At 35.8% G+C, this 26,681-nt stretch overlaps 2 protein-coding genes across 2 annotated transcripts in view; one reads left to right on the forward strand and one right to left on the reverse strand.

Annotated features, from left to right (window-relative positions):
• LOC141404624 (oxysterol-binding protein-related protein 9) overlaps positions 1-26,681 on the reverse strand; it is a 135,118-nt gene that overhangs the window by 101,126 nt on the left and 7,311 nt on the right. The window lies entirely within an intron of this gene.
• LOC141404625 (very long chain fatty acid elongase 4) lies at positions 46-19,079 on the forward strand. Its single transcript, XM_073988105.1, has 5 exons — positions 46-483; positions 545-641; positions 15,775-15,868; positions 18,376-18,619; positions 18,683-19,079. Exons 1-5 carry the CDS (start codon positions 456-458, stop codon positions 18,985-18,987), a joined length of 768 nt encoding a protein of 255 aa, XP_073844206.1. The 5' UTR covers positions 46-455; the 3' UTR covers positions 18,988-19,079.

A 26,681-nucleotide genomic window follows, 5' to 3' on the forward strand; every position in this document is an offset into this window, starting at 1 on the left:
AAGAGGGAAGGAAAAATAAGAAATAAATTGCAGCAAAGAATTGCCACTTTTAGTTGTTGTCGCTGGTGTTGACGACATTCAAATTAACCATTACATATACAATTAAGTTTGTATAATTGCAAACTTAATGTGAAATTGAGTTGGAAATTTGTTCACAATTATTATGCGTGCAATCGGGGACCTTTGATTTTACCAAATATGTACACACACATTACAATATAGTGTGTGGTTTGCAGTGTAAAAGAATAAGCAAAAAATCCCCAACTAAACGCTGAAAGGAATTGACTTTTAAATTACACCACTTATTGTCGAACAGATCTTTTAGTTGTAATTGATCGCGCCATGTGTCTAAACCCATGTTAGAAGACGGCAAATAATTATATTAATAACTCAAAATTGTATTTTAAAATCGATTTGTTTAGAACGGTTTAGGTGATAAGTGCTAAAAAGAAAACATGGCTTCCTTATTCGATGAGTTACACGGTGAATAGAGGAATTAACAAAAAAAAATCTATGATAAATTAATTGTTGGTTATAATTTTAGTGGTCGAATCGGATGAACGATTTGGCATGTCATCACCAGGATTTCTCATAACCATAATTGCCGCATATCTGTTGTTTGTCTACAAAATTGGTCCAATGTAAGTAATTGTGGAGTTGTGTTGTGTGGTTATCGGTACATTTTATTCTCTTCACTCTGAGTAAAATATGAAACTAAAAAAATGAGTACTAAAGTGGGGTTCTAGAATAAAAAGAATACTTAGGGAACCAGTGTTTAAAGTTACATAAAGATATGCCAAATCGGATTAGTTTTATCGTTTAGCAATTTTGTAAAAAATATTTAAAACAAGTGAGAAAAGGTTATAGTCGGTAAGGGGCCGACTATGTGATACCCTACACCACTACCTCTGTGCATAATCTTTTCACTTGGAAACATTTATTTTAGGGAGATACGAAAGTTTTCACCTATCTGGCTTTTATACCAAATGACTTAAAGCGAACTGAACCAAAATAATTAATATTGAATTTAGATTTGACTACTATCGGCATCACCAACATCAATAGGCTATTATCTCTGTGAAAAAATTTCGTGATGATCCGATCAAAATTCCGACCTGTAGTGTGATTGCAGAAAAAGTGGAAAAAAGGGATTCATTGCCGACTATTGCGATATCTCTATTATTTGACCACCTACGCCAACTTACTTTGCATAATTTTAAATATGCGATTTGCTACTTTCTAAGTCGGGCTTAGCTTTTAGAAGGTCCCCAACCAAAGGTGTGATAACCGTCATTATTATTAAAATCGCAAAAATGAAAAGTTGGGTTCTATTAGCGACTAATGCGATATCTTCGTTGTTTGACCACCTACGACAACCTTCGTTACATTGATGTAAAGGCAATATTTTCTACTTTCATTGCCAGGTTTTGCTTTTTGTATACCCCTTATAGACTCTGAGATATTTGCTTTGGAATAAAATGTTGACTTTTTCTCCAAATAAATTTTTTGCTCATTCCGACCCCTAAATATTATCCGACCATGGCCAAAATCAATATGCTTCTTCTCCTGTAAACCCTCGAAATTTCGTGACGATCCGATCAAAATTGCAACTTGTAGCGTGATTTCCAAAAAAATGGAAAAATGGGATGTATTACCGACTATTGCGATATCTCCGTTAGTAGGTCACCTACGCCGACCTAGTTTGCATCATTGTAAAGATCGGATTTTTTACTTCATAGTCAGGCTTTGCTTTTGGAAAGTCCCCAACCAAAGCTGTGATATTCGTCATTATAATTGAAATCCCAAAAATGAAAATTTGGGTTTTATTTGCTACTATTGTGATATCTTCGTTGTTTGATCACCTACGAGAACCTACTTAACATTATTAGAAAGGTGATATTTTCTTCTTTTATTGTCAGGTATTGCTTTTGGTATACCCCATATAGAAGCTGAGATATTCGCTTTGGAAAAAAAACGTTGTCTTTTTATCCAAATAAGTTCTTTGAACATTACGACCCCTAAATATTATCCGACCATCACCAAAATCAATGGGCTTCTTCATCTGTGAGACCCCCATTAACCTTAAAAATTTCGTGACGATCCGATCAAAATTGCGACCTGTAGCGTGATTTCCAAAAAATGGAAAAATGGGATGTATTACCGACTATTGCAATATCTCCGTTATTTGGTTACCTACGCCGACCTAGTTTACATCATTGTAAGGATGGGATCTTCTACTTTCATAGTCAGACTTTGCTTTTGAAAAGTCCCCATCCAAAGCTGTGATATTCGTCATTATAATTAAAATCGCAAGAATGAAAATTTGGGTTTTATTTGCGACTATTGATATATCTTCGTTGTTTGATCACCTACGAGAACTTACTTTACATCATTAGAAAGGCGATATTTTCTACTTTCATTGTCAGGTCTTGCTTTTGGTATACCCCATACAGAAGCTGAGATATTCGCTTTGGAAAAAAACGTTGTCTTTTTATCCACATACGTTTTTTGCCCATTCCGACCCCTGAATATTATCCGACCATCACCAAAATCAATAGGCTTCTTCCCCTCCGGGACCCTCATCAACACCCAAAATTTCGTGACGATCCGATCAAAATTGCGACCTGTAGCGTGATTACAAGGTTTAGATGGACAGACGGACAGACGGACGGACGGACGGACGGACTGACGGACGGACACACATAGCCAGATCGACTCAGCTCGTCGAGACATTCATTTTGGTATATATAAGTATGGGTCTACGACCATTATTTCGATGCGTTACAAACTTTTTGGGCAAAACCAACTTATAATACCCTCCCCACATAGTGGTGTAGGGTATAAAAACACAGATAATGGAACAGCACGAATTACTATACCCAGCAAAATTTATTTGAAGTTGTTCTATGTGAAGTAGTGATTGAATAGCTTTTTTAGAAGCAGTCAACGCAGAGTCATGAAAAATGCATTCCGTTCTTCACATTTTGACAATGTCCGATTTGAATCCATTTCACAAAATTTTCACATTTTAGCAATGTTTACATTTATAATAACTTTTTGCAAATAAAATGCTTAAGAACACAAGAAACAATTTATTTTATGGTATTTTAATTACTCAGCAAAATGTTTGTATCCAAAAAGATAGTCATAGGTGCAAGAAATGTCAGACTGCACATTTGTTTGTAGCCAAAAAAGTAGTTGAATCATGATTGCAAGTGACTATTGGAGTTATCATGAACGGCAATTCCCCGTGAATTTTTTCAATTTCTCCCTTAAGTTGCAACGGCGGAAGGACGAAATTCACGGGGAAATTTTTTTTACGTGAAATAAGTCAGCAATCAATTTTAGATATTGGCATGACTCTATGCAAGAAGCGTTTTAAGATGTTTTTGGGTATTTTTGAGTAATAAAAGCTAACTTTCTAGAATAAAAGTATTTGATTTGATTCGCTTTTTAAAATGATTTATTTGAGATATTCCATTGTTTTATATTCATTATATTTTCATATAATTATATTATAATTTCATTAAGACTATCGAACTATTATCAAACTGCCGTTTTTTCAAACAAAAATGTTCTACAAAAACATGAGTTTGGTAGTAATTTGAACGAAACTAGAAAAAGAGGCCAAAAGTATTTATTAGAAGTTCCCACAACTCTTTTAAATACCTTTTCCAAATGGCCCTGAGGTCTCAAATCAGTGAAAATCCTCGCTTAATAGATGTTAACTTCTCCCATATCCTCAAATTGTATGCTTGCGAATCAATTTTTAAATGAATCGAAAAATCAATTCAAAATACTTTCCATGGAATGTATATTTATTCACTACAAAGAACTAATGCAAAATGTGTGCTTAAGAAGCAAATTAGACAGTATCCTCACTGCACCATGCCCTTGTAAAAATCATGACTTCTTTCACGTAAAAAGATGTAGTCCGAAATCACTTGCACTCATGATTCAACTACTTCTTTGGCTACAAACATTTTGCTGGGTAGTGAACAAATATTTGGAATGATTGTTTTCCTCATTAACAAGGACCCTAAATCTCCAATTACAGTAACGCTACATAAAAATGCGATAAAAAACATACGAGTAAAAATGCCGCAGATTGAAAGGTAGTATTGATAAAGCCTACAACTACCCAGCAAAATGTTTGTAGCCAAAAAAGTAGTTGAATCATGGGTGCAAGTGCTTCTGGACTACATCTTTTTACGTGAAAGAAGTCATGATTTTTACAAGGGCATGGTGCAGTGAGGATACTGTCTAATTTGTATCTTTTTTTTTTATTATTTCTTAAGTCTATAGATTCATATAATCCTTACAGACTAAAATATATTATAATATATATGTACAGTGTTTTTATATAAATAGATTAACTGTTTAGGGAAAGTATAATTTTTCTCTTTACCGATTCTCGACTTTCAGAGACATCAATCATGTTACTAAATTTGTTAAATTCCAAGAGTAGACGGCGTAGTGGGTCATTATTTGCATAATTTGACCTATAATAAGGTACTTGTAATAGTTGATAGTTGCGTGTTGGCCTGAATGGAACGTTAAAATAAAGGTTTTGGAGAATATAATCAGAAAATAGTTTTCCTTGAATAACGTTTAAAATAAATGTAACATTTAGCATTGTTCGACGACTTTTTAGTGTAGGTAATTTTATTAAATTTAACCTGTATTTGTACGACGGTAAGGTTTGAATGTTCCAGCCATGGTCCCTAAGACAAAATAAAAGGAATTGTTTTTGAACTGATTCGATAGCTTTTGTTTGGATAGAATAGATTGGATCCCATATAATAGAACCATACTCTAACTTGGAGCGAACAAATGATATATACAGTTGTTTTGTTACCAACGGGTCTGTGAATTCTTTACTCCATCTCTTGATAAATCCCAGGTTTTTATAAGCTTTATTTGTAATTATAGATATGTGTTGTTTGAAATTGAGACGATTATCTAAAAGGATTCCCAAATCATTAATAGAGTCAACATGTTCAACATTCTGCTCATTTAAATAATAACGAGTGTAAATTTTCTTTAGTCTATAGAATGACATGTGTTTGCATTTAAGGACATTTAGCTCTAACAAATTTGTATTGCACCAACGGCAAAAACGGTCTAAATCAGATTGAAGAAGATATTGACTCGATGCATCACTAAAAGAACTGAATATTTTGACATCGTCGGCAAACATAAGAACATTAGAGTTTTGTATAACATTTGGCAGGTCATTTATAAACAATGTAAATAATACCGGTCCAAGATGGCTCCCTTGTGGAACCCCAGATGTGACATTTATTTTATTTGAGATTGCAGTACCAAATTTAACCATTTGCTCTCTATCACATAGATAAGATTTAATCCATTTCAATAATGAATTTGAAACCCCAATAGATTTTAATTTGATTAACAGTATTTCATGATTTACTTTGTCAAAAGCCTTACTAAAATCAGTGTAAATACAATCTGTTTGGCAACTATTTCTGAAGGCTTCATTTACAATTGAAGTAAGTTCAAGCAAATTTGTTATGGTAGACCGACTTTTCCGGAAACCATGTTGACGATTTGACAGAATAGAAGAAACTTGAAAAGACAGTAGTTTAGTAACCATCTTTTCAAACAATTTTGGGATTGTGTTCAATTTAGCAATGCCTCTGTAATTAGAAACTTCAGTTCTACTACCTGATTTAAATAAAGGAACAATAAATGATTTTTTCCACAATAAGGGAAAATAACCTGTGTGAATCGATTTATTGAACATTTCACAAAGAGGAAGTGCAAGATTTTCGGCACAGTTTTTCAGAATGCAAGCAGGTATTCCATCGGGACCTGAACTTGTTGTATTTTTTAGAGATTTTAGATTGGACAATACTTCGGAAACGGTTAATAAGGGAAGATTTATTGATGTAAATTCTGGTAAGGGGTATGGATATGCAACTTCATTTTTATAAGATTTGTTTGAGTAGGTAGTTTTAAAAAATGATGCAAACGTATTTGAAATGGTGATGTCATCCTCTGCAACAATGGTTTTAAATTTTAGGATTTTTGGGAATGTGCGCGACTGGCGCTTTGATTTAATAAATCCGTAAAAGGCTTTAGGGTTAGAAATCAATTCATCCTTGGTTTTCGATATATAATTTCTATATTGTCGATTGTTAAGAAGGGTATATTTGTATCTGATGATTGCGTAAATTGCAAAATCGGAAGGGGAATCACTTTTTTTATATTTCTTGTAAAGCTTATTTTTCATGTTCTTTAGCCTAGATAACGATGTGGAATTCCATGGTGGACCTGAACTTTTAGCGATTTTCATTTTTGGGACAGCTTTAGATATGCCATTTTTAAGAGTAGAATAGAAGCTATGTAACATCTCATCAAGCGAGTCAAAAGATTGAAGTATAGACCAATCTGTAGAAGTCAGAAAGGCATTTAATTTGGTATAATTTGTGCGTTTGAAACAATATGCTCTTTTGTTCAGCTCATTTGTGACATTATTGGATCGAGAAGATAAAAGGAGTGGTATTAATATAGTTGGATGATACTTGTCTTCCGGGCGCACTAAAGGATCACAATGTACTGGTAGAATATCAGAAGGCTGATTAACAAATATTAGGTCAAGCAAGTTACCAAGAGAGTTGTGAATTCCATTAATTTGTGATAATCCGAAGGTAAATAGAGGACCAATAAATTTGTTTGTATTATCATTTATAGTTGTAGGTACAACGTCACTGGATTCAGAATTTTCTATCCATTTAATATGAGGCAAGTTAAAATCCCCAAGGGCTATCAAAATATCATTTGCTTTTGCTGTTTCAAAAGACTGAAGAATACGCGAGTTATGTTTTTCGTATACATCAATACTTGATCCAGGGGGTATGTAAGAACAAGTGATATATATAGTTATGTGCTTAAGATGAACTTTTACGGCAATTATTTCAATATCATCATTTAAGGGTGATGAAATTTCTTCGGAAGGATAATTGGACGATACAGCTATAAGAACCCCACCGCCTCTACTCTTGGAGCTGTTATTTCTATCGCGTCTAAAAATTTGGTACTTTGGACAAAATATTTCAGCATCATATATATTGTTATTAAGCCACGTTTCTGTAAATGCTACAATATCATTATCGAAGACAAAACTGTCAGTAAATAGTGATGATAATTTAGAGTTTAAACCTCTTACATTTTGATATACAATTTTAAGTTCATCAACAGAGGGAGTAACAATTAGTTTTTTGACTGAGAATTAGTTGAATTAGAATTAGAAGTTGGCAAATAAGCAATATCAGATCTTGGAGTTTCTTTGTAAATAAATTCACGTACTATAGCATGTTGAGGCCAAAAAGATGGATTTACTACAGTATCAAATATTTCAACCGGGACAATAATTCTAAAGGAGGCCTTACTACGCCTCGGAGGGTAATTATATTTAACTACTCTGATATCAAAATTACTATTAACATTGTGTTTAATGTAATACAAAACATCTGCTTCGGAAGTTTCTGCAGCAATACGAGCTAAAAAAACAGTTTTCTTTGGAGGTACTACCCTCAAGATCGGAGTAGGGCGATTAGTAGCACGTGAAACGTTCGGTGATGTTGGTGATGGTAAAGGTGAATGGAATTCTGATGAACCTGATGTAGTTTCTTCTGCAGTTAGCTTATTCTTTTCAATTGTTTGAGGTGTTGATGATGACTTTGATGGAGAATTTTGAATAGAAATCGTAGGAATAGCAATATTATTCGATTCATTATTAAGTATGTTTGTAGTGTTGTTCAATGGCTTCTTCCTTTTACGGAGAGAATCATTCGGAGACTGTAGAAATTGGTAGAATGAAGACGTATTATCGAATATTTCCTTATATTTCATAAACCTTTCCGTTAAAGTCTGGAGATCATTGCGTATTTCATTAAATTCCGTAAACGTGGATTTGAAAAATTTAAAGAATTGAGCATCGTAGATACGACATTTTTTACAGCACCAACGTAAACCTTTGTTCTCATTTAAGTTGTCCATCGTACGAGCATTTAAATCAATGCATTTAATATGATACGAATCCAGGCAAAGCCAGCAAGATACCATTTGTTCTTCATCAGATAACTTGAATGCACAATTGTTTATTGGGCAGCTCATTTTGAAAATATATATTATAACTTCAACTTCAGTTGCAAAGGAAACAGTGTAGCAAGTGTGAATAACGATTAACAGCAACACAGGGCAATGCAGACAGGGTGATAAAATCACGTTAGCCAGTTCACAAACCACAGATCTTGTTCTATATATCGTCACCATAAATGGCCGAAGGTGTATCTCCAAAAAAAAAAAAAATTAATTCAATTAACTGAGCTATAATGACCTAAGGAGTTTTGTATTGAAAAAGTGATATCTAGCGAAGTCCACACACATCCAACCAATATGCAACGATCGTTTTGCTGGTGGTTTAATTCAGCTCTAGCATCATATCTAATTGTGCCTAGATATCACTTTCTCACTACAAAACTCCTTAGGTCTGATAGCTCAATTAATTCAATTAAATAACGATCCTATACTAGAAAAGGCATTTCGGAAAATGGGATAACATTGCAGATTTTGTTGTAATGACGGATCCCAAAACCAAGGGTTTCTGCGGTTTTGGTTTCATTACTTACTCCCATTCGTATATGATTGATAATATCCCAAATACTCGCCCTGATATGATTAATATTCCACAAAACAATTTTTCATTTCATAACGTTTTCTGCTTCTCTTTTAAAATTATTTTGTTAGTTACGGATTTTTAACAGGTAAACATTAAACAAATACGTTGAAGATCACTGTCGCACAGTGTCACGACAGCTGTCAAAAATGATCAAAACCAATTACCTAGGCTGGGAGTCGATAGAAACCATTCCAATTAGAAGGATTTTGAATTATGGTATTGATACGTCAAGTAGTTTTAATAAACTTGGCTTAATATTTGTTTGAAAGTAAATAGTGATCATATGGTGTTTACAGTTACGCAGGCCTGTAGTTCTTAACCCTTTGTGGCCCGATGTTGCCTGTGGGCAATTTTGCATGTTTGTGTATGCGTTTTTCCCACATCGTTTGAGATATTTATATATACTAAGTGGGTGTCGGTAGGTTAATTTAAGAAGAATAAAAAATTGAAATTATTTTTAAATAAATAGCTAGATTGGCGAAGTTATGTTTGTTTAAGTATAAGTAGTCGAGTACAAATTTGGACATGAAATATTTTAGTGATTTTATAAAATGCCGTTAAATGGAAAACGAATTGAATAATTGCAGCCTAAATTTTTTGAGAAATCGTATTGAGATGTTGATCTAACAAAATAAAAAAACAAACATACAATTTCAATCGGTAGTTATAATTTTTTGAAATTTGGAAGTTGCCTGTGGGCAACATTGGTAATAAAGTGGTTACATTAGTGAAAGTCGAAAATGCTGTTTAGTGGAATTCAATGAAATACAAAGAAAGGGTCACTGAGACATTCGGACTTGTGAGAAATGTTGTATTTATAATATTATTCGAAGATTGAACTTGAATTAAGAGGAGATTGACACATTTTTTAGTGAATATACATATTACATATTAGGAATTTGTAAGATATCAAGCGAATATGTGTTCGAATATCGATGATGATATTTTTATGTATTGGATGAAGGCCAATATCATCAGGATTAGAGTCTGCATACAAAATAGAAAATATTTTTCAAACGCTTCACTCTGAAAAATGTCAATATGAGCATTTCAAGTTATATGAACACCACCATATACGACAAAATTGGCTAATTTGTGAACTATATATGATAAATATAGACCAATTTTTCATTCAATTTCCATCAATTTTCCTCTAGAATTAAACAAACTCACCCGTTTATGTTTTTCCACATCATGAATAATAAAAATGTAACGATAATACAAAGACTTAAGAAACAAACTTTGTTCATTTTTATAACCACAATGGCCCGATGTTGCCCACAGGCAACATTTGGTACCTCCCTAACCGCAAGGAACTGATACGAATTTTTTGCAGAAAGGACTTATTTTTGCGACTACCAATCATAATAAATATGAAAAATATTTTTATCTCTACGGAAAAAATTCGGGGTTCAAAGGGTTAAGGCCTGGTTACATAAACTGCCTCACCTGTTTGTCATGCTTTCCTGCTTTATTTTTGACATAACAAAAATAAAATATGTATATTAGCTTTGTTCCTTTACTTTTTTTAATGGTAAAAGTGGTAAAAGAGAAAAGTGTCAAAATTGCTTTCTCATGAACATTTTTACCCATGGTAGAACAAGAAAAGGTAGCAGCAATACCCAGCTGACTGAACTGGGCTGTAGTGTTAGTGTCAAATTCCATACGACATTTTTTATATTTATTTCTATGTTCGATGTATATTAGGGATATATATTTTTTGAAGAAAAAATTTATTCATCTGAAATAAAAACAATTTCCCATAAAGACTCCTTCTATCATTGACATGTAACCTCCCCAGGTCCGAACGACATGCCGCACACTAAAACACGACTTATAGAGGCGGTACAATATTTGTATTTTGTATGTGTGGTATTTTGTTAAACTTGAAAATAATAAAGCCCTACTAAACATGTGCTTTTTTTGTTTTCAAAAGCAAACGATTGAAACAGCTTCTCTTTTTATACCCTACACCTCTATGTGGTAAGGGGTATTATGTGTTAGTGCATTTGTATGTAACATACAAAAGGAAGCGAGATAGACCCATAGTTCCTTCTAGGGATATACATAGAATCACTTTCTGAGTCGATTTATGCATGTCCGTCCGTCCGTTCGCAACATACAGGTCGCATTTGTTGACCGATTTCGCTGAAAATTGGGGAATACCATTTTTTTAGCCGTCGGAAGAACGCTATTGCTTTTGGTGAAAATCGGTTCAGATTTGGATATAGCTCCCATATATATTTTCGCCCGATTTCACGTATTTGCTGCACCAAACAATTCCAATTTTGATGAAATTTTGAATGTGTGACTGAATTTTGCCTATAAATAAGTGTGCAAAATTATATTGAAATCGGTCCGGATTTGGATATAGCTCCCATATATATTTTCGGCCGATTTCACGTATTTCCTGTACCACAAACGCTATATATGTCCGATTTCGATGAAATTTGGAATGTGTGACTGAATTAAGTCAAGAAATAAATGAGCCAAATTATATCGAAATCGGTTCAGATTTGGATATAGCTCCCATATATATCTTCGCTCGATTTCACGTATTTGCTGCACCAAACACGCTATATACGTCCGATTTTGATGAAATTTGAAATGTTTGACTGAATTCGGTCTAGAAATAAGTGTGCCAAATTATATCGAAATCGGTTCCGATTTGGATATAGCTCCCATATATATTTTCGGCCGATTTCACGTATTTTCTGTACCAAACACGCTATATATTTCCGATTTTGTTGAAATTTGAAATGTGCGACTGAATTCGGTCTAGAAATAAATGTGCCAAATTATATCGAAATCGTTTCAGATTTGGATATAGCACCCATATATATTTTCGGCCGATTTAGTTTTTTTCTGCTCCAAACACGATATATATGTAAGTCCGATTTCAATGATATTTGGAATGTGTGACTGAATTCGGTCTGGAAATAAATGTGCCAAATTATATAAAAATCGGTTAAGATCTGGATATAGCTCCGATTTATATTTTACATATTCACAGTGGTGTAGGGCATCATATAGTCGGCCCCGCCCGACTTTGATCCTTTCCTCACTGGTTTTCAATAAATTACCAGCGACCCCAAACATTTTTGCAAGAATTCTACTTCCTGCGTGATATTATGCATTTAGTGGAATGATATGGAAAATTCAAACTGAAAATCTAACGAGTTTTCATTCATGTTTTTCAAAATATTCAATCAAATGTGAAAAATTATTAGTTTTTTAAATTCCAATAATTTATAGACATTTCCTTATTTTGTTTACATTTATATTTGACACTAACGTTCCAAACAAAAACAAATTCCTATTCCTAGGGAGATTTGTCGAAGGCGATCGAAATATCGGAAATAAATACAAATATAAAACAAAATAAAAGTTTGTTTTATTATGAGGACCTTGAGCCGAACAACAGATTGAAATAAAAACTTAATGATCAATGGTCAACTAAAAACTACATCCAAATAGTTTTTAATTTTTGTCAGCGTTCGACTTTTTCTTCTGTTTTTCGTTCATTACACCACTATGTGGGGAGGGTATTATAAGTTGGTTTTGGCCAAAAAGTTTGTAACGCATCGAAATAATGGTCGTAGACTCATACTTATATATGTATACCAAAATGAATGTCTCGACGAGCTGATCGATCTGGATATGTGTGTCCGTCCGTCCGTCCGTCTGTGCGTCACCTTTCTAATGATGTAAAGTAGGTGCTCGTAGGTGATCAAACAACGAAGATATCACAATAGTAGCAAATAAAGCCCCAATTTTCATTTTTGCGATTTTAATTATATTGACGAATATCACAGCTTTGGTTGAAAACTTTCCAAAAGCAAAGCCTGACTATGAAAGTAGAAGATCCCGTCTTTACAATGATGCAAACTAGGTCGGCGTAGGTAACCAAATAACGGAGATATCGCAATAGTCGGTAATACATCCCATTTTTCTATTTTTTGGAAATCACGCTACAGGTCGCAATTTTGATCGGATCTTTACGAAAATTTGAGGGTTAATGGGGATCTCACAGATGAAGAAGCCTATTGATTTTGATGATGGTCGGATAATATTCAGGGGTCGGAATGGGCAAACACTTATTTGGAGAAAGGTCAACGTTTTATTTCAAAGCCAATATCTCTGTTTCTTTAAGAGGTATATCTGAAGCAAAACCTGGCAAGGAAAGTAGAAAATATCTCCTTTACAACGATGTAAAGTAGGTTGTCGTAGGTGGTCAAATAGCAGAGATATGGCAATAGTCGAAAATGCATCCCATTTTCCGATTTGTTTGTAATCAGGCTACAGGTCGCAATTTTGATCGGATCGTCACGATTTTTTTGGGAGTTGATGCGGGTCCCACAGAGGAAGGAGCCTATTTAGTTTGGTGATGGTCGGAAAATATTCAGGAGTCGGAATAAGCGAAAAGCTTCTGTGGAGAAAAGTCAACGTTTTTTTTTCTTATGCGAATATCTCCGCTTCTGGTTGGAGTATTCCAAAAGGAATACCCGTCAACGGAATAAGAAAAGATCTCGTTTATATTGATGCAAAGTATGTTGGCGTATATGAGCAAACCGAGATATTGCAAAATTCAGTAATATACCCAATTTTTCCATTTGTTGTAATAGCGTGATTAAAAGTTGGATTTTTGGGGTAGATGGGGGCTCACCAGAAGAAGAAGCCTATTGATTTTGATGATAGTCGGATAATATTTAGGGACCGGAATGGGGAAAAAACTTATTTGGAGACAAAATCCAAAGTTTTGTTCTTTGTGAATATATCGGCTTCTAGTAGGGGTATTCCAACGGCAAAGCCTGCCAATGGATGAAGAAAATATTACCTTTACATTGGTGTAAAGCAGGTTGGTGAAGGTGGTCAAACAAGGAAGATATCACAGTAGTCGGTAATGCATCCAATTCTTCAATTTTTTGCAATCACGCTACAGGTCGTAATTTTGATTTAATGGTCACGAAATTTTGGTTGCCCCCATCCCAGAGAGAAAGAGGCATATTATTTTTGGTGGTAGTCGGATTACATTCCCTAAAAGAAATAAGAAATAAATATTGAAAAGCTTATGCACAGGGGGTAGGGTGTAGGGTCCCGACTATAGCCTTTGCTCACTTGTTTTTTCATCATTTTGAAATAATCGTCTAACAAATGTCGAAAAATCAGTTCTAGCATTTTTTTACCTGCAGTAATTTGTCTGGTAGCCTGTGGTAGAAGAGAAAGGCATATGTGCTCTCTCTCCTTTCTCACTCTCTTAAAAATTGCTGGCAGTTTTACCCCTTTTTGGGGTTACGCAACGCTTTGCAGGTTAAAAATGGTAACAAATGGTAAAAATGGTAACCTCAGGTAAGTAAAGGAACACAGCTATGATTTGCTGTTTGAGTTGTGGAGAGTGATAACTTCAAATGTATAACGGTGCCAGCAGCAGAGGTTTGCAGACGAACATGTTATTTATCTTTCTCAGTGACCAACTCATTAATGGTTTACCCCGATCAATCCAAAAATGCAACTAATTTGGTAGAGAAACTTAGGTAAAATCTTCAGAATACCGAAAATCGGGATGTACCGTTATATGGCGTCTATATCAAAACGTGAATATATGTCAATAATTTTTATTTTTTAAATTTAGCTAAAATATTCAAAATATGAGGGCTATAACTACACCAAAATTCTATTTTTGACTACCGTTTTTATGAACTCGCAACTTAGTTTGTCGCTAATCCGTACTACTGTTCGAATCCTCTAAACAATTTCGGAAGAATATTACGAATCTTCGTTCAGAATTCGTACCGACTTTACTTGATTTTCTAAGGGATTTTTTGTTTGGTTGATGTCGGAAAACAAAGTGATAGGCTATAAAATTCGCATATGCAAATTTTAAATTTTTTAAATATAATTACAAAATATAATAATTCAAGCTAGAATTGTTTCAAAATGCTTCGTACACATCGTTTACATTGTTCGACTCATAATACAATTACCAAGATAGTGGTATCACGCCAGCTGTTCGAATATGAAATATCAAATCCCTTTATAAAAAAATATATTTTTGTTGTAATTTTCCCAACAACATAAAGAAAATGTTGACATAATTGTGCCATGGTTCTACTATTAACAACAAAATGATAACAGCAGTGAACATCATTAGAACGTTTGAAATAAGAATCATAAAAATCATTATAAGAATATAGTCTCTGAGTGGGTTTGTTCTGTGGTGGTGTGTCAATAAAAAGCCGTCGGCGAAAATTTTCTTTTCCATTTTCATATGACAAGAAGGAAAATTTTTTCCAAGGCTTTTCTTTCGGTCCATATTCGGACAGTTTGGTTTGCTGGGAAATCATATGATAGTGTGACACAAGTCGACAAAAAAACATAAAATTATGTTGCCCCTCGATTTAACTGTTAGAGTAAACTTTTAATTTAATTCGAACATTTTGATTCCCTCTCTTATTTTTGAACCGAGCAACGCGAGCGCTTCTACATAAACAAAAGTGTGAAAAGTGTTAACTTCTTGTAAAACTCGTACACATAGAATACTTCCACTTGGGAGTACATACATACATACATACATATGTTCCCACAACATCCCCGAAGGGACAAGGGAGACTTCTCTCATATCAATGAGTGCACGCCGATTCATATTGGCTCAATGATATGGGACCTACTTTTTATCGCCAAGTCCGAACGGCGTGTCTTACGACACCACTTTTAGAGAAGTTTTTCATGGCTGAAATACTCAGGTAATGTCGCCAGCATTACTGAGGGGAAATTTTGCCACCGTTGTAAATTTGATGTTGCTTGGCCTGGGATTCGAACCGCAGACCTTCTGAGTGCAAGGCGGACGTGCTAACCATTGCACAACGTTGGCCGCCCTTGGGAGTAAAATCGATAAATTTGGAGTTCTCATGCTGACGATCTCAGTCAACGTAAATATAAAAATGCTCGTAGCTTATCAAATTCCTTAAGTGTATCTGTTCGGGGATGTCTGAGGGAAAATATGTATACATTGGGTTATATTTAACTTTTTTTTGTCAAATTTAATCGACAATTGTCTTTATTTTCAGATTTATGCACAATCGCCAGCCTTACCGTTTAAAAACATTTGTAACATTTTATAACGCCTTCCAGGTGGTAGTGTGCCTATATTTGGTTAATGAGGTAAGTGTGTGTTTTGAATGTATGAAAAACTCTGTCCGTTCGCTTGTGCGTACGATAACTCTCGAACGGATTAACCGATTTCGTCCAAACTTTGAACCTCGTAATATTTTGTCCAAACTAAAATCGAGTTTGAAGGTGAGCCGCCATATCGGTTCACTCTTCCACAAATTTTCACAATTTTTAGATAATAACAAGATAACCGATTCCTCCAGACATAGATCAGGTTCGAGTATGGACTAATTGGGTACCTCCCACAAAAATTTTGAAAATTTGTCGAAAAGTGTAAATTAAGAACATGTCCCTGTTCGTTTTGAATTTTTGTGCTACAGGTTGTCCTTCCCTATTACTACGGTATATTTTTTTGGTGGCAATCCATACTTCAAGTGAGCCGTAAGAACCCTTTCTGGCCCCAACTAAAATAACTATTGAACAGGATAACTGACAAATTGAGTATCTGATGTGGGCGCAACTTTGCATATCCTAACATTTCTTCCAACGTAAACATTTCACAAAAGTTCGAAATTTTCGTTAGAGTCGTAGATAGTCCTACGGATTCTAAGAAAAAATATATCGTTTTTGTTTTTGTGGACAAGTCCATCCTCTTGTGATCTACCAAAAGGGCAGGTGGGTACGATGATTACCGAAAGGAGTGACTCACAGTGGTCCAACCTTTGCACATCGTAATACTTCTCTCAAACATATATCAAGTTCGGATAACTCCTTCAGGTACCCTAACAAAATGCGATATCATTTTGTTTGTACCCTCAGAATTTATGCTAGCGACGGTATATAGACTTTCATATGGGCAAAATGTGCCTCACCATTATTACGGTTTTAGTCCCCAAGTATGTTTGTACGAAGTCATTTCAGACAATTTGGAGTTGATTTAGCCATGTCCATCCGTCTGTCTGCCTGCCTGGCAGACTGGAGCGCACGATAACTCTCGAACGGATCAACCGATTGGGTCAAAAATTTGGCCAAACATAGTTTAAGTTCGAAGATGGGTCATATCGGTCCACTCCCTCGGGTATATCCCCACAAAAGCTCAAAACTTTTCGCTAAAATTGTACTCACGGAGGCAGTAACAGAGTAGCTCCACGCATTGCACATCGTAGAATTTCTACCAGACATAGATATCAGTCCATTCCTTTGTGTATCTCCCACTCAAAATTTGGGAAAAGTGCAGTTTAAGGCCTGCTCTCGAATAGCTTTGATTCTTTTTGCAAAAACTTGTTTTCGCTGCTCCCATTACGAAGGTACAAGTTTTTTCAGGGGCAAGTCCTTATTTCTTGAGAAAATCGCCCAAAGGCTGTAAAAGCCCTACGGTACCAAGTGTACGAGTAGTTGCTGGAGCGCACGATTGCCGATTCGGTCCTAAATTAAGTCTTCGTAATATGTTTTTTATAAGCTTAGGTTAAGTTCGAAGAAGGGCAATATCCGGTACCTTTCCTTAAAAAAATATAAAAAATTTCACTAAAATGGTACGCACGATTATTTTGAATGGAGCAACTGATCTGGACCAAACTTTGCATCTCCTAATATTTTGTCCAAATTTAGTTTAACTTGGAGATGGTCCAAATCGGTCGTCTCCTTAGGATACCTCCCCCACAAAAGTTCAAAAATGTTGTTTAAGTGCAGTTTAGGGTCTGTTCGAAGATCCTTTGGAAATGTATACCGATGCTGATCGTTGTGGTCCTGTTCACTGCGGTACTATGTTTATCGTTGGCATGTCCATGCTTCCTAACATAGTAGTTATATACGGTGACCAACTGAAATGATTGGTAGGCGCCATATCTATCGAAAAGAAATGACTCTCCCAAAATAAGATCCACTTCCAAAATGGGCTATTCCGATGCATTCCTTTAGCTGCTTCCTCAACACTTTTGAGCTTTAATCTAAACATAGCAAGTTCATACGTCCAAAAAAGACCACAAAATCTGAAAACCCCCTAATACATAATTTTTCGGGAAAAGGATTTTGGATGCATAGCCGGCATTCGTTTCGATATTGTCAATAAATGAAAGTTTGGATTCACACGGGCTGAGGGTATATCTCTGTCTGCAAAGTCGACTTATACTTTTTTACTTGTTTTGTGGGAATGTCCATGCTTCCTTACATAATGTCCCAATAGCTTTAGAAAATGCTATGATGATCAACTAAATTGGGTGGGTGACACGATAACTACGAAATGAATGACTGCAAAAAGTGAATCCAGTTGCAAATTGGACTATGTCGATCCATTTCAACAGGTACCTCCTCCTCCACAAAAGTTGAACACTTTGGCGCTTCAATTCAGTTTATTAAAATGTATGTAATCATACTTCTTGATTCCAATATTTCCTGAGATATGGGATCCGAAATGTCCGAATATTTAGAACCCTGCTTCATACACTCCTCGCACTAAAGTCTTTGTTACAACTCCATAATTTTATTTTCATACTTCTCCCGAAAATGGTCCTTTTGTTTTCTCAAAGTTACGGTTACTATTTTTGTTTTTTTTTTCTCAGATCTGGAGTCTCACATCCTGGGAAATTTTCGATTTTCGAACATGTAGATACTACGAAGAGAATACACCAAGTCGTATATTATTCGACAAAATAACATATGTGACCTTTTGGGTTAAAGTGATCGAATTAACCGATACCATTGTCTTTGTGCTGAGGAAGAAAACAAATCAAATCACTTACTTGCATGTCTTCCATCATTCAACGACCATAACATTGGTGTATCTCATGCTGCGATACTATCGAGGTAAGTAGTTCTCAATAGATTTGAACGAACCATTTCACTTAATATTTTCTTTTATTCCATTAGGCAATGGAGCCCTCTATCCCGTCTATTTGAATTCATGGGTACATGTGCTAATGTATTCGTATTATTTACTGGCAAATATTTGCAGTCCCGAATTTATGCGAAAGTTACTGTTTGTCAAAAAGTCGATAACCATCATTCAAATGATACAATTCGTATTCATTTTGCTACAGTCTGCGGTGATGTGGAGCAACTGTAAGATACCGCTCATATTGCGAGTGTATTATTGTATGGTGGTCATTGTTATATTTTATGGTTTTTATGATTTCTATAAGAAAACCTATAGAACAACGACGAAATCAAAGTAACAGAGAAAATTGTGAAAAATTGAAGAAGAAGAAGAAGAAAAAGTCTCTGTTCACAAATAGGATCATAAAATAATAAATAAAATATGAATTTATGTTTTTTTTTTGTTTCTTTAGCGCAAACAAATTGAAAAGAGATTTCAACAATTGTGATTTCTTTTTTTTTAATGAATTGCTTTTAATTGAACCGAATTAATTTCAACTTCAGATAGATAAGATAAGCGACAGACAAAAATATATTCGTCAATTTTCATGAACTTTGATTTATTGAAATAAATAAAAATGACAGCGCCGGAACCTATATCATAACAAGTAAGAAAGGCGTTAAGTTCGGCCAGGCCGAACTTGTTATACCCCCCATCAAGATTTGTATTGAAGTAAAATTGAACAATTAGTTTCCTTTCGTTTATGAAGAAGACTAAATACCAAATTTTTGCAAGTTCGGTAAAACAATAGCGGTATTCACTCATGGTGGTATTGTGGCATTGTAGATCTTGTACATCTTGTTAATATTGGAAATCTACAACTGTTTACAATACCACAACAACAAAATACATGAAAGTTTAATTTACCACAGGGTTGTTAATTTACTCGACCTAAAAGTATTGTAAACATTGCACTGTACATATACAAGGGTGTAGAACAGCTGATTGTTTTGAGTTTAATTTTATGTCGAAGTATTGGTTTGTGGTAGAAAAATGAGAAAAAAAGAATAAAAGAATGGAGGCCAAGAAAAATAAAATGTTTATGAAAAAAGTGTAATAAAACTGAAACTAAAAGATAGACTGACGAAGATGTTAAGATGTTTTGATTTGTTTACAATATTCACAAAAAAGACGTTCACACTTCGTTGTAAAAACCCTTGTACATATACAAGAGTTGTAAATCTACCACCATGAGTGAATACCGCTAATGTGGCTAACCTTCAAAATACCGAAATTCGGGAGGTATCGTTCCAGGGGGGCTATATCAAAACGTAGATCTATACCTACAACTTTCTCGGGGAAAATTTTTAGACTCAAAGAAGACTAAATACCAAATTTTGCCATATTTCGTTAAAACCTTCAAAGTACTGAAAATCAAGAGTTATGCTTCTATGGGTGCTTGAAAGCAGGACAGACCACTTCCCGATCGTCTAGTCATTTTTACCGATGGTTCAAATATGGAAGATGGTACGAGAGCTGGTGTGTACTGTGAAGAGCTGAATACCTGACGGTCGTTTAAACTTAGCGACAACTGTAGTGTCTTTCAGGCGGAGGTTTTTGCTGTTTTAAAAGCCATAGAGCTACTGGTAGAAACGACAGACAACGCAGGTATGACAGCGACTATTTACGTGGATAGTCAGGCTGCTTTGAAGACGCTAGGATCCTACACCATCAAATCTAGGATTGTTCAAAATTGTAGGTCTTTTCTTAAAGCAAGCAACATGGACGTCAATTTTTGTTGGGTACCAGGACACTGTGATGTTGAGGGTAATGAGATAGCTGATGAATTGGCAAGGCGTGGCTCCCAATCCTCGGACCTAAGGGTGGAGGACTGTATTATGCCACCGCTCTGCTACTTCCTCGGCAAACTCAGCCAGTTCCATTCAGAGAAAACCATAAGAATTTAACAAGATATTCCTGGTTGCAAGGTATCAAAGTCGATCTGGCCGCCAATCTCAGGGCGTAGAACTGCGTCCCTTCTCTCACTTCGCAAGTCAGAAATTAGAATCGCTACAGGGGTCATAACTGGCCACTGCAGAATAAGATCTATGATATGCAAGTATACAGTCCTGATAACATTGAGTATTGTAGGTAATGTGAGGATGAGGAGGAAACGGAGACAATCGATCACCTTCTATGTAGATGTCCTCGACTGATGGTCAAAAGACATAGACTATTTGGTGTACATGTGATTGAATCTCTATCTTACTTATCCTCTATTGACCCTACAGTCCTGGTAGCTTAGTGGTAGTGGCTCTGGGGCAGGTCATCATAGGCTTAGAACAGTCTAGGAAAATCTTTCTCAATCGATATTTCTTCTTAAAACAATTGGATTTTCCTCTACAGTTACTCACTCTTCTTATTCTTCTTCTCTCTTTTCTTATCACATTCCATTTCCCTCCTTTTCCACCTTTCAAACTTAATCCACCATTAATCATATGCAGTCACACAGCACTATATAGTCTGATCCATCATCACATCACACGTTCTTCCTCACCAACATCATCTCATCATCATATAGCTCATATAGCCGCATCACAATCACCTCATCTGTCTTACAACTCTTCCATACCATTGCCGAATCCATAACCGGATCACCTCTTCAACAGCAAACATATCAATATTCTTCATCTACAGACAAATAACCCAATGTACACATCATCACAACATCATCATCATCTCTAAAATACACATAATAGTCAGGATGATCACAATGGACCTCAAGGTCTCCGAGTGGAGTGGCTGCCAGCACGGCAGTTGCGCATCCTAAACCTAACCTAACCTATGGGGGATATAGAAACTCGCGGACTTATATTGATAACTCTCTTCTTGAATAGTTTATAACACCATGGAAAGCTAAATAACAAATTTCAGTCGGTGGGATATTTACGTCACAATCGTCAGAATAAGAAAATCGGGAGGTACCGTTACTTGGGGGTTATATCGAAACGTGGACCTATACCGATGAATTTCAGTCGGAGATGTTTTTAGCTCCAACGTGGCCACAGCATTCAAAATACCGAAAATCGGCAGGTACCGTTCTATGGGGCTATATGAAGGTGTTGACCTATACCGACAAATTTCTGGGAGAATGTTTTATACACCCAACGAGGACTAAGTACCAAATTTCTGTCATTTCGGTGTGATATTGAGGCGAAAACCTTCAAAATACCCAAAATCGGGTGGTACCGTTCTATGGGGACTATATTAAAGCGGGGACCTATAGCGACAAATTTCATGTGAAACGTTTAATATCCCATTTCGGTGGAATATTGAGGCCACAACCTTCAACCTATACTACGCAGTAGACCTGTACCGACAAGTTTCAGGGGAACAATTTTATACACCCAACGAAGAAAATACCAAATTTCAGCCATTTCTGAGGAATATTGAGGCCACAACCTTCAAAAGGCTATATGAAGGCGTGGACCTATACCGACAAATTTCTTATGGAACGTTTAGTTCCCCAAATGGAGACCACTCACCATTTCGGTGCTAAAAACTTCAAAATACCGAAAATCGGGTGGTACCGTTCTATGGGAGCTACATCAAAACGTGAATCGATATAGCCCATTTGCGATACCAAACATCCTAGGAGTAATAGAAACTTTTATACAAAATTGCGAATTGTATCTTGATTTCAACAGACGGACGGACATGGTTATATCGACTTAGAATTTTACCCTGATCAAGGATATACATATATACTTTGTAGAGTATCCGATGAATATCTCGATGTGTTACAAAAGGAATGACATAGTAACAGTGTTTTCTACATACATATATAAATATCTTCCCACAACATCCCCGAAGGGATAAGGAAGACTTATTTCTTATCAATAAGTGCACCCCTATTCATATTGGCTCAATTATGTGGCAACTACTTTTTATCGCCGAGTCCGAACGGTGTTTCTTACGACAAAACTTTGTAGAGAAGTTTTTTTTTATGGCTGAAATACTCAGGAAATGTAAGCCGACATTATTCGGAGGGGATTTGCCACCATCGAAAACGTTGATGTTCTGGTCAGGGATTGAACCGCAGTGCAAGGCGGACGTGCTAACAACTGCACCACGGTGGCTGCACAACAATGTCTTGTAGAGTGGATATTTGGAGAATATTTCGTTTTTACATTATTTACATAGGTTAGGTTGAGAAGAGGAGCAGTGAAAATCGCCACATGTCCATAATCTCCGAAAAATCTATTTTTTATTATTTTTGGAATTTTGTGACCTTGACAAAATCACTCGTTATACCATCCATCATCGTGAGCTCATCGAAATAATGTTTTTATACCCTCCACCATAATATGCTATCTTCCCATCGTGAGATTTTTACCAGACTTAGATGAAGTTCAAATATGGACACAATCGGTCCACTCCTTAGGGTACCTCCCACACAAAATTTCGGTAAAGTTCAGTTTAGGGCCTGCTCTCGAATCGCTTTGATTTTTGTTGTAACAACTTGTATTCACTGCCCCCCATACGACGGTACAAGGTTCATCAGGGGGAAGCCCATACTTCCTGAGAAAATAGCCTGAAAGGTTCAAACAACCCCTATGAGACCGTTTGTAGTGGTTGGAGCGCAAGATAACTCTCAAACGGATCTGCCGATTTGGTCCAAAATTTGGCATTTGTAATATTTTGTCCAAACTTAGTTTAAGTTCGAAGATAAGCCATATCGGTCCACTGCTTCAGGTACCTCCCGCACAAAAGTTCAAAAAAGTTCGGAAAAATTGAATTGAGGGACCGATTTGGTCCATATTTTACACATCCTAATATTTATACCAGATATAGATCAGGTTCGAATATGGACTATATTTGCCCACTGCTTCGGGTACCCATCACACAAAATTGCGCATAAGTTCACTTTAAGACCTGCTCTCGAATCACTTTGATTTTTGTTAAAGCAACTTGCATTCACTGCCTCAATTACGATGGTAAAATTTATTCAGGGACAAGTCCATACTTTTTGAGAAAACAGCCCGAAAAGTATAAAAAATCTATGGCGCCATATGTAGTGGCTACAGAATACGATAACTCTCGAACTGGTCTTCGTTTCGTCCACAACTTCCGGTACTTGCCCCGAATATTTAAAAAATGTCACTTAAATGGTATGCACGATATCTCTTGAACAAATGTGGTCCAAACTTTGGATATTTATTTAATATTTTGTGCAAATTTAGTTTAACTTCTAAAATGGAGGTAACGTAGGGTACCTCCCCCACAAAAGTTCAACATTTGTGTCTAAATGCAGTTTAGGGTATGTTCAAGGTCCTTTGGAAATGTATACCGATGCTGTTCGTTGTGGTCCTGTTTACATCCTTACTGACATACTAGATATACAAAAGATATACGATGACCCACTGAAATGACTAGTGGGCGCTATATCTATCGAAAAGATATGACTCCAAAAATAAGATCCACTTCCATAATGGACTATGTCGGTCCATTTCTTTAAGTACATCCTCTGCAACACTTTTGAACTTTAATCCTAATCCACATTTTCGTCGGCAAGTTCAAATGTCCAAAAAAGGTCATAAAATTCTGAAAAGACCCTAAATACATTCGATCTGGGCTGAGGGTATATTCCTGTCGGTAAAGCCAACTGATACTTTTTTACTTGTTCTTCCCTACTTCACTGTTTTATTTACATTCTTTCTACCACTTTTCCTGTCTTTTAGATGGTCTCCGCCTACAAGCAACATCAGAAGCGCAACCTATAACCCTGTCCGTACCTTTGTCTGCCTGGCTGGTGCGCCCAATAAATCAAGAACGGATCAACAGATTTGGTCCAAACTTTGTACCTTGTACAACTTTGTCCACAATTAGATCAAGTTCGTATGAACTTAGATTAAATTCGGCCACATTGCTTCACACCTTCGCGCAACTCTTACACAAAGTTCAACATTTTTCGCAACATTATAACTGTCGAAGGAAATAATCGATGGATCAAAACTTTTCACATTATAATATTTCTTCCAAACATAGATCAGGTTCGAATATGAGCTATAGGGGACCAATCCTACATCGGGTACCTCCCACAAAAAGAATTTAATTTGTTTTCTTTGCAAAAATGCAGTTGGAAAACATGTCCCAAATATATTGAATTTTTTTGCAAGAAGTTATCCTTGCGACGGTCCAATTTTTCTTCCAAACGTACATCAAGTTGCATGGAGGTCTTTATTGGACAAAACCTTGAGGTACCACCCCAACAAAAGTTCATTTTTTCGCTTAAGTGCAGTATAAAGAAACGTCTTGGATCGTTTTGAAACTTTTAACAGCAGTTATATTTACATTTGTTCGGGCCAAGTCCATGCATCCTAAGTCCTTTGTCACACTAGCGAGTTTCTTGAAACGAATAATAGAAAGAGGCAACATCGCAAACACAGAAAACCGTTTACAGCGGTTTCACTACCTCATACCCTCGTCTATAAACTGGAAGTCGCCATGTGACCTTCGACTAAGATAATGGTCCAAAAGATCAAAAACCCCAGCAAAATGTCTGATGAGCAATTGGCCGAAACTTTGCACATCGTAAAATTTCTTCCAAACGTAGATCATGTTCCAAGAAGTTCAAATGTTTGCTTAAATTTAAGGGTTGTTCGAGGAAAGCTCCAAAAGTCCTAATGTGACCAACTAAATGGCTGGTTGGCACCAAAACTATCGAAGGGAATGGTTCCCAAAATTAAATCCAATTCCAAGAAGCCGCTGCTTCATATACCTCTTGCACTAAAGGTCTCGACACATAAGAAGCATGGCATTCTTGCTGTAGTCCTATCTGGCAAATGACTAAAGACCAAGTTCGTATGTGTCGAGACCTTAAACGCCTGGGAAATGAATAAAGAAATGTCAGAATCACATTTGAATTAGGTCGAACTTGGTCTTTAGTCTTTTACCAGAAATTACTTTAGCAAGAATGCCATGCTTCTTATGTGTCGAGGCCTAAAGGCCTGCGTACATAAGCTGCCTTGCCTGCTTACCTTGCTTACTTCTGATAAAAGAATAAAAAAGAAAAGGGCAACCCAGTTCGAAATTTCCTCGGCCTTCTTTATTCTTTTATTTTTATTATGTCAAAAATGAAGCAGGAAAGCAAGGCAATCAGGCAGAGCAGCTTATGTACGCAAGCCTTTAAGGCCTGGGAACATAAGCTGCCTCGCCTGCTTACCTTGCTTGCTTCTGCTCGGCCTTCTTTATTTCTGACATAATAAAAATAAATGAATAAAGAAGGCCGAGCAAATTTCGAACTGAGTTGCCCTTTTCTTTTTTGTTCTTTTATCAGAAGCAAGCAAGGTGGTATGCAGGCAAGGCAGCTTATGTACGCAGGCCTTTACAACCAAGGCACATTTATATAAGGTAGAAGTGACGATCAGCTGTATTTTTACTTTTTTTTCAAAATGTATTTATGTTTTTCCTGAGAAAATTTTTCATAGAATCAGAATTGTGCTTCAGGTTGCAGAATTGTTCACTTCTACATGCATATACGATTGTAATTGAACCAACAGATCCAACAGGAGCTTTTCTATGAAAATGTGAAATGAAAACTTTTATGAAGGAAAAACTGTCAAATTAAAAAAATATAAAGAAAGTATTTTTCTTTATTTATTATTGTCTTTTTAGGACGAAGGCCAATTATTTATGAAAGTTTATTAATTATGGATTAATCGAGCTAACATGGCCTAAGGAGTTTTGTATTGAAAAATGAATTCTAGCGTTATACCACAACACACATTCAACCAATTACCCTACGGACCGTTTCGCTTGGTGGTTGCCAAAGCTCGTCAGGGGTATTTTGAATGTTAATTAATGGCTAGAAGACAAAGGCTGATTTTGATAACTTCTATTTATACACACATTTTTACAAATTTGTAAATATGAAGTATTTTATTGAAGTATTTTTCTTTTATCAAGTCACCCTAGTGTCTTGTCTAGAAATCAATTTCTCAATACATACATACACAAGTATTTTTCATTTCAAATTTTCATAGAACAAGA

Source organism: Musca autumnalis, unplaced genomic scaffold (genome assembly GCF_047663935.1).
Source record: "Musca autumnalis isolate F117 unplaced genomic scaffold, ASM4766393v1 scaffold_5, whole genome shotgun sequence".
NCBI classification, from domain to species: Eukaryota; Metazoa; Arthropoda; class Insecta; order Diptera; family Muscidae; genus Musca; species Musca autumnalis.

Coding starts and splice junctions, on each gene's coding strand:
- LOC141404625 (XM_073988105.1), top strand. CDS start 456: ATGGCTTCCTTATTCGATGAGTTACACG. Junction 642..15,774: donor GTCTACAAAATTGGTCCAAT/GTAAGTAATTGT, acceptor CTTTATTTTCAG/ATTTATGCACAATCGCCAGC. Junction 15,869..18,375: donor GCCTATATTTGGTTAATGAG/GTAAGTGTGTGT, acceptor TTTTTTTCTCAG/ATCTGGAGTCTCACATCCTG.